This window comes from Phocoena phocoena, unplaced genomic scaffold (genome assembly GCF_963924675.1).
Source record: "Phocoena phocoena unplaced genomic scaffold, mPhoPho1.1 SCAFFOLD_205, whole genome shotgun sequence".
NCBI classification, from domain to species: Eukaryota; Metazoa; Chordata; class Mammalia; order Artiodactyla; family Phocoenidae; genus Phocoena; species Phocoena phocoena.
The window spans coordinates 137736-147618 of NW_027077486.1; the positions used below are offsets into that span (position 1 = coordinate 137736).

Genomic DNA, 9883 nt, shown 5'->3' on the forward strand with positions numbered 1-9883 from the left:
CTAGACACAACATAATCCACAACAATGAAATAGTAGGATACAGAACAGGGTGTCTGGTGGAGGTCCTGAGCAGGAAGGGGAAAGCACAGGTTCTAACAAGAATCCCCTCCCAGCCCATATATGCACCTGCTGCAGGTCGCAGCCCTGTACTTGTTGGGTCCTGTGCGACCCCTGGTGGTAACGGGCCTCCGTGCAGGGAGGTTTGTGTCTGGGCTCACACTGACTTCCCCTCACTGTGTCTCTCGCACAGTAATACACGGCTGTGTCCTCAGTTGTCAGGCTGCTCAGCGATAAGTAGACTTGGCTCTTGGAGGTGTCCCTGCTGATGCTGAGCCGGGACTTAAGAGTTGGGTTATAATATGCGCTTCCACCATCATATATCTCCCCAACCCACTCCAGCCCCTTTCCTGGAGGCTGTCGGACCCAGGCTACATCATAGCTGGTTAATGAGAATCCAGAGACAGCGCAGGTGAGGGAGAGGGTCTGTGAGGGCTTCACCAGACTGGGTCCCGACTCCTGCAGCTGCACCTGGGACAGGGCACCTGTGGACAGATAGAAACACGGTGACTCATGGGCTCAGATGCTGCTTCCCCATGTGTTCACGTCTGAATCCCTGAGAAACTCACCTCTGGGAGCTGACACCAGGAAGAGGAAGAGCCACAGTGGATTCATCTTCTTGCAGATGAGATTCCTGAAGCCCAGAAATTCTCTTCAAGCATGAGGAGAAACCCGAATTTAAGTGAACAGGTCCTTTGTTTTTACCTTGTGGTCTAAGGGGATATTTGCATAAGGGAGGGACCTTTTTATAAAAAGCAGAAAGTAGTGAAGGGAGGTCCCAGTCTCTGGGACTCCACCTGAGGACGCTGCTGACTGTTTCCGCAGAGAACTCAGCTCCCACCTGGGGTCCCCTCCCTATGCCTGGGGGACTCTGTGTCCAGGAATGAAATGATGCTGAAGGGCTAGTCAGGAAATCAGCTGTGCTCAAGGATTAATGGCAGATTTGGGCAGTAGACTTTAATTCGATGGATGTATATATTTCACATAAATACCCATCACTCAGTCAGGGTCCTTCAAGATGTCAGACACAGACTCTTGTTTTTTCCTTTCTGCATTACCTCATGTTTATTTCCTGGATATGCAAGTATTTGAGACAAACCATACATGTAATAATCACATTGAATTCAGACAGAGTGAGGTAGAATTTAATGTTTATCATAATTCACAACGGACGTCGTGTGTCCCTTAACTTGGGTGAACATTTCTTTACCTGAAACATTTTAAACGTTATCAAGAGTTATTCTGGAGGTGGATTTATTCACAACAACTAAACACACAGTGTATTTTGTGGACAAGGTAGTCATTCTTGCTGACATGGTCATGGATCCCAGCACTGCTGACATGGCCTGAAGCCTGACCTGCCTGTTCCCTGTGCACAACTGAGTGTCTGCAGCAACACCGCGAGCTTCTGGGCTCCTTCCATGCATGTGGACGTTGGGGAATCCGCAGGGCTAGCAAGGTCTAAGAACAGACAGCTCCTGGAAGCCCGTCAGGACTCCAACATGCTGGGCAGGTGACCTGGTCACAGTGCACAGACTCACTCTTTCTAGAAGTGTTCATTTTTACTCTCCCTGTCACAGCCAGTGACATTGGAGCTCAGGGAACACAGTTACCACTGCACTGGGTGAGAGAACATGCATGATTCTTGGAAGTAAACCTTCACAGTGAATGACTTGCAGAGTATGTGGGTGTCATGGTCAGAGGAAAGTCCTCACCTCAGGAAGCAGGTTCCCTTGAAAAGTCCACCTGAGAGCTTTCCTGGGTCCCTGGGTCATTGAGTCCTGGGACTGTGCCTGAGGTCATATAAGTAAGTGGTGCTGGAGAGCAGAGCACAGCTCCATCCCATCTCACTGTGGGCACTGAGGATGTGGCCTCACCATCTGCATTTCCGTCTGCAAGGATGTAAACTGGGGATCACGATGGTAATGGTATGTCTGAAATTTATAGTGGGTTTGCCAGAGGTGTTGAATGTTGACACGAGTGTCATCAGCGATGTTACTTCTCCTGGGAACCAGAAAGACCAATGTGAGTCCCCATCTCTGACTGACACCCTGTACATGTAGCGCTGGCTCCACTCCTGCCCTGAGAGGTCCCACCTGTGGGTGTGGGGCAGGTCAGCTCTCCCTCAGCCCAGTGATTTCACCTGTACACTGACTGATGTCGAGCCTGCCGTCTATGAGAAGATATTTATTGCATACTATTTTATGAACACAGTACTATACTTCTTCTAGCTTTTGCAATAATACTTGCAGAGTAAATTAAATACTAAAGCATCTGCCTGCTTGAATGTCGATAATAGGAGAGCCGAACAATGTAATATGGGCAAGAATCACAGGACACATATGGACCCGACTGTAAGGAACTGAATATCGAGCTCATACGCTGTGCGATAGGAGAATGGAAGGGATGGCATCTAAAACCTAGAACCAGGTGGGCCCATTATTCACCAGGTGGAAGAAGGGCCTGTATTTGTACAGATGCCCCAACATCTGACCTGCCCTTCTTGAGCTGGTGGATTAGAGGAGATCCATCCAAATTCATGTTAACATAGAAGGGTATATAACAGGTGTGTTTATGCTTCAGTGGTTGGGGATGTGTTGTTAGGGTCCATTAAACCCTAGGAAATATGTGTAAGGTCACCAGGACTAAAAAAATTTATTTTTCTTTTGTGGAGAAAATTGGAGGGGATTATGTCTGGAGACCAGATCATATGATAATGCTGGAGGTAATATCCATTAGAGACGCCCAGTGGGTGATGGGAAATGAAGTGGGGAGATTTCAGTCATCTTGCTTTGCAGGTTGCCATTGATGGTCACAGCAAGAGGCCCTGAACATTGTGATGGGAGGGAGAAGGGCTGATGGTGGTGGCTTCATGGGGACCACGTGGACAGGTCCTTCTGATGGTCTCTGTGTTTTCCCTTATAAAATCTTGAGAGTATAAGCTCAGAATGAGGTGTGGACTTCAGGAACATTGAGACCAGATGGTTTAGGTCATTTAGTATGTGTTGGAATCATTGAGAAAAGAAGAAGCAGGAAGTATACTTGGAAATCTGGAATGCCCTCGTGTGATATTAAATTAGTTGTCTTAGACGTTATTGACTGTAGACACATTCGTTGTCCTCACATTTCATCTTCTCGGTCAACTTGGAATCCAGTTTCAAATGTGAGGGATGTAATGAAACATTTATTATGAAACAAAAAGGTATCTAAAATTTAAGAGGTATAAGTCAAAGTAATGGAAATGTGTTACTGAAATTGTAATTGTCAAACTCTTCTCTGGGGCAACATAAATTAAAATTAATAATAATAATTCAAGGTATTGATTTTGTTTTCAACCATTGCAAAATCCATTGAATTACTCAAGGAACAATCATTCATAAACTCATATCTGTTATGGGTAAAATTTATTGTTAGCAAACGGTCATTCTAACTGATGAAATCTCACTCTCTCATCAAGGATCTGTGTCTCGGTGGACACGCAGTACAGTTCTCACCAGCAACACAGGAAGGAGGGTACGTTGGTACATTTCTACTTTTCCAGAAGAGCATCTCTGAAGAAGTCCCCCCTCTGTTTACCCATTCCATCCTTGTAGTATCTGAAAGAGGCCTTTGAGTGTACTGTAGCATGTTCCCACATGAAGTTCCCATGGCTTAGGAAGTGAAAGTTTAACTTCACTTTTCATTGTAATAGAAACACAACAACTAATAACTGAGAAGCAAAAAAAAAATACATTTAAAATTTACCCAAATGCAAGCTGGAGATTCGCAGAAAATATTTCCAAAAGACATATGTAGTATATCTGATTGTTATCTAATATGTAGCAAGAAGCCTTAAACTCAACAATAAGAAAGAAAGAAAAGGATTAAAAAATGGGATAAAATCCTTAACAGACACCTGACCAAAGAGACAAAGAGTTTGCAAATAAGGCTGTGGGAGAACATATGTCACAGGGAAGTGCCATTCTGAACAAGGATATATCCCTGAAAGCTTACAAGAGTGGATCAGATCAGGACTCTGAGATCCTCAAACACCTGCAGGTTGTGAAGCAGCAGGGGGTCCATTCACAGCTGGTGGGGATGCAGAACGGGGTGCACCTTGGGAGACATTTTGGGGGCTTCCTGCAAAACTAAACATACTCTTATCTGTGTTTCAGCAATAGTGCTCCTTTGTACGTATCTGAAAGACAGTAAGACTTTAGTCTAGAGAAAACCCTGCACACGATGCTCACTTACCATTATTCATATTTGCCACAATTTGGAAAAGACCAAGACGTCCTTTCATAGGCTATGACTAATAAGCTGTGTACATGCAGACAATAGACACTGAAATGTCACACCGATTTGGAAGAAATATTGAAGGGTGAGATGGAAATGAAGAAAAGAGATGCCAGAAGAATACACCTGGCAAGGTGATGTCAGCAGAGTGACAGTGGCCGTGAGGACTGAGGTTCCTAAGAGGTTGTACAGCGTGAGGCTGAAGAGAAGACAACTTGGACATGTCAGGAGGGGAATCTCCTCCTCTGCCCCTCTTGAGTCCCTGAGGCTGGGCTGATAAAATATTGACAAAGACAGATTAACAGGAGAAAAGAAAAAATATTTAACCATGTGCATGGACATGCCATAGAAATGGACCCAGAAGTGACCAAAGCAGGTAGCTTTTATATTTTAAGACAAAGATGCAATATTTGTGAGGAATTGGTAGAAGGAGCAAATGTGTGCTTTGGGTGCTCAATTAGTGAAGAACCTAGGCAGGGTTTGGGCTGACGTAGTCATTAAAGAAGGAGCAAGATTATATCATAGAAGATTCCAGGCCTGAATTTCCCCTTCCTGGTGATAAGAGTGTCCCTCTGCAAAGGAGAGCACGGTCCGGCTGCTCAGTCCTGAAAAGCCAATAAAGAGGCAAAGTTGGTAGAAAGGAAAATTTGCTTTCTTTTGGCTGCCTGCACCCGGGGGTGGAGGACTGACTTCTCTCCAAAGGTCACCCCGCACTGAGCATCTGTGGGAAAGCGCTTTTATAGGTGGAAGGAGGGGCTACGGGCAGAAACGGCAGAGTCAGCTGTGACAGTCGTCTTGCAGTTGGTCATGAGGTGGTCTGATCAGCCTCATCTTGATTGATTTAAGTAGAGTTAATCTTCAGGTCCAGGGTCGGTTTGTTCTCATTTCTGAGGCCAGTTCTTGGAATTGTGGCAGCTTATGTCACGGCTACAGTCTGGTCGTCATGCAGTTAACTTCTTCCTCCTGGTGGGAGTTTCAGTATATACAAGACGGCTCATGGGCCATGGACAAGAATATTATCTGCAGCCCTTGAGGAGGAACCAAGGGTCCTTGATTTGCTTAATGAGCAAACTATTAGTATTTAGTCTTGTTGGACAGTTTTCCCTTCTTTCTGCATTTGCTCGCTTCTCTGATTAAACTTATTCTTTGGCTAAATATTTTTCCACAGAAAAATGGCAGGTGGAAAGCATGAGGTGAAGGACCGTTTCACTTCCACACCTAAATGGGGGAGAGCACCTTTCACATGGGAGGTTTATTTCTTGCTTCAGGGTGACAGGGAGGAAGGTCAGAATGTCCCTCTGCACTGGCTCTGTCTTAAGTCACTTGGAGGCATATTTTCGGGTGGCCTACCCTGGACCCCAACACTCAGGGCCTCCTTTATTATTTTGTTTCTACATATGCACACCAAGCATGTGATGTAGGTATCGGTTTACTTGAATCTTACAGATGTGAAGGTAAACTGCAACCTGGACTTGGCACGTGATGTGCTGGAGAGCACACATCAGGACACAGTGAGACCTCCTGTCGAGGCCTGGGCGTCTCCACCCTGGACAGTTCCACCTCTGCAAAGGTTCCCGGACGGAGGTGGCCCTGCATAGTGAGGCTGAAGGACTCTTCGTGGAATGAGAAGCTGTGGGACTTTCCTGCATTTTAGTGCTCACGTAAGATGCTGTGGTGAAGAAAGGAGAATAGATCTGTTTTCAGCAGCTTCTGAAAATTCATGTTATTATCCACCTGACTCTAAACTTTCCCTGCCAATTACATATGTGTCTATTGGTAATAGCTGTGATGATGAATATTTGACATAAAATAATCTGCACAGGAGAACAGGATGCAGGTCTTATATAAGCGTATAGGGATTCTATTGGCCCTGAAACAAGGAGCACATGTAGAAACACCCCCACCCACGTCCCCTCTAACTGGCATCTTTCCCAGCGACCCCTGAGGATCCGGGGCTGCTCAGCGCATTTATGCTTCTCATGCAAGAGGTGAGCAGCAAGTCAACAGCCCGCATCCCGGCAGGGACAGCTGGTCTACAGTAGGGCAGGGCTGAGATATCACAATGAGGAAGGAAGAGTATGTTTAACTCTTTATACATCCGCTGGAATAGTATTGAAACGGGTCAATATAGACAACATTTAGACAAGGGAAAACCTGAATATATAAATTTGAGTCTCTGCCTTTCATATATGACATTTTCCCCCCTATTTCGAAAAGTCCTTCTAATTGAGAGACTGAATGTGTAAATAAAGAACCATACATGAGTACAGAGAGGTTCCCCAGGGAAAACTGTTATATGGAGAGGAAACCCCAGACCCTTAGAGGAGAGCAGCGCTTAACTACCATCTGCACCTGCTCCTGGGGCTGAAACATACACTTGTATGTCCTGAGTGCCCCCTGCATCCCCCCTCCTGTATCCCTGCAAGGAGGTTTGTGTCTGGGCTCACACTGACTCTCCCTCACCGTGTATCCTTCGCACAGTAATACACGGCCGTGTCCTCAGATTTCAGGCTGTTCATTTGCAGATACAGCGTGTTCTTGGAGTTGTCTCTGGAGATGGTGAATCGGCCCTTCACAGAGTCTGCATAGTATGTGCTACCACCACTACTACTAATAGCTGAGACCCACTCCAGCCCCTTCCCTGGAGCCTGGCGGACCCAGCTCATGTCATAGCTACTGAAGGTGAATCCAGAGGCTGCACAGGAGAGTCGCAGAGACCCCCCAGGCTGCACCAAGCCTCCCCCAGACTCCACCAGCTGCACCTCACACTGGACACCTGCAAACACAGAGACATCCTGGTCAGGAGACTGTCACACATCCACTGATTCCCTCACTCATACCCACTCACATCCTCAGTGTCTCTTGCTCTCCATAAATTACCTTGTAAAATAGCCACAAGGACAACCCAGCTCAGCCCAAAGTCCATGGTGAGTGTTCTGTCTGCAGCCCGAATGGGAGCACGTGGGAATCCGGGGCTGGAGCTCCTCTCCCAGAGCTGCAGGGTCAGGGCTGGGGCTGCTTTATATCAGCAGAGGAAGGACCCTATTTGCATGACCTTCTAGTATATAAGAGGCTATGTCATTGACTGTCCTCAGAAAGGGCAGGGTCTCGGTGTGATTGTCACAGTAAACACTTAGGACCCATATATCATTTTAAATATGCACACACATCCCATGATGTAGCTGTCATTGTTACCCTCATATTAGAGGTGTAAACTACACCCAGAGGAATGGAGGGTGTGAGTATTGTCCAAGGAGAAACATGGGGTGACCGTGAGATCCAGCATCTGCACCTGAGCTCTGGGCCAGGCTGCTCCCTGGAACCTACTACAGGACAGAGTTGGAGTTGCCGGGTGAGGTTTGCAGATCCCCCTCCTGTAATGAGGTCACGATGACTTTGCTGTCTTCTCGTGTTAACCTAAAATGTATGGAGGGGGTCAGGGGTGATGAGAAGTATTTTCAAGAGTCTCTTATGTTTGAGTATCTTCCCATCACTCCTTCCCTCCCAAGTCACGCATTTCTTCATTTGTAATCACTTTAATGAGGTTTTTGACGTGTACTAAAGCGCACACACTCAGAATGAACACTGTGATGAATACTGACGGAGGACGGAGGCACCAGCATTATCAGGAGAGAACAAGTCAATTCCTCTCGTTATTTTCAGTAGTTTCTGGGTTTCCTCCTTCCTGTCCCTTCTTATCTTCCATCCTGTCCGCACATCACCGTTGATCTTCCCTTGTTATCTCAGATTACTTTTCATTGCTAGAATTCATAAAAGTGGGATGACATTGTATGTATTCTTATTATTATGGCTTATTTTACTCAGCACAAATAGTTGTGAACACTATCATGTTATTGTGTGTATCAAGAATCCTTGGTTTTAGTAACAGGTTGCATTTCAAGAATGATCATAGCATGATTGGCTTATTTATTAAGCTGATGTGTGATATTGGAATTGTTTCCAGTTTCTGGGTGTTACAATAAAGCTGATACTCGTCTTGCAGATGTAGAGAGATGAGAACCTGAGAAAATGCTTCTTATTTAATGTTCTTCAAGCAACCTCAAAATGGGGCAGGTTGCACATTATCAAAATCTCACCAATGTATCATATAATTAGAGAATGAAGAGAGCAACAAATTTAAATCTTGGAGAGAGACAAATGCACACAGAATAACAAAGGCTAAGATTGTTAACCCTGACATAAGCTGCTGAATGGAATAAAATCTACTACATGATTATACTGGAAATGTATGTCTTGAGGTCGACAGTGGTTACGGTCTAATAGTGTCCCAACGTCTCCTGAGTAACTACCTCGCCAGTGTCAGCGTGGTCCTGCTAAAGTGTGAGTCAGATGGTGTTACCTCTCTATCCACACAGGTGTGTCTTCCTACCTGGGACAGCCCAGGATTCCTGCCTGAGCTGTTAGGTCCTCCTACATCCTGGGGAGGACGACATTGGCCCTGGACATGGATCTGCACTGTTTCATAGAATTTGCGCTCACAGTGTGACCTCTATCCCCTCATCCAGTCCCACTGTGCCATATACTTACCACATATGGAATAGGATCACACGCGGAAATGAATAATAATGATCCAGGTTCTGATTGATGCACAAAACCCTGTCACAACCCTTGACAGTTTCCACTGAGAGCAGCTCTTTATTTTGTTCACCGTCTCTGCTTAGGGAGTGTCTGGAGGAGAAGCCCACCCTGCCCCATGCAGGGTCGCTGTGAGAGGCTCAAGTTCACCTGCAGGACCTGCTCCTGTGAGGAACACTCACGTGTAAGGGAGGCTGACCCTGACTGTAGGCTGGGGGCTCAGCCGGGTCTGAGGGCTGGGCCTTGTGTCCACCTCGTGTGGACATTGCTTGGGCTCTGACATCCTTTTAGCACAATGCCTGGGTCAGCTGAGTGTTCTCTGCATCAGAGCCCATTCTCCGTGCAGTCACTTACACACCTAGACAGAACTTAATGTAAGACCCCAGAAGTCATGCTTGTAATATTTACATAACTGACTGGAAACTTACAGCTCCATCATTGACTGCCCATGAATTATTGTGGTCTCTTCATTTACAACTGAGAAAAAGTGCAAGCAACAAATATGTTCTTCCACAAATTAGTACATAAACAATGAGTGATGTATCCATGCTGTGGAATTGTATTCAACAGTTTAAATATTAAAGTATTGTACCACGAAAGGACATGAGGGATCCTAAATGCATATTGCTAATTAAAAAACCGGTCTGAAAACGTTCAATTTCACCTATTTCACATTTGGGAAGACTTCAGTCTATATATAAACCTATCAGATGAGCATTTAGCAGGAATTGGGGAGAAGATGTTTGATACGTGAAACATGGGCAATATTTAAGGATAGTGAAATTCTTCTCTATGAAATTGCAGTGGTGGAAACATTGCACTATGAACTTGTCAAAATATGTAAAGTAATGGCAGAAAGAGTGAACCTTATTGAATATAAATATAAATGCCACTTATAAGAAGGCGACTCAAGTATTGAAGGATGCACACTGTATAGGTGATAGCTAATATCATA

The 9883-nt window shown here is 45.4% G+C and overlaps 1 gene segment (V, D, J or C); it reads right to left on the reverse strand.

Moving 5' to 3' along the window:
* Positions 1 to 6791: 6791 nt before the first annotated feature.
* On the reverse strand, positions 6792 to 7258 carry LOC136143286 (immunoglobulin heavy variable 3-23-like). The segment is given in 2 exon segments: positions 6792 to 7108; positions 7213 to 7258. Coding segments are annotated over 2 exon segments (363 nt in total).
* Positions 7259 to 9883: the final 2625 nt, after the last annotated feature.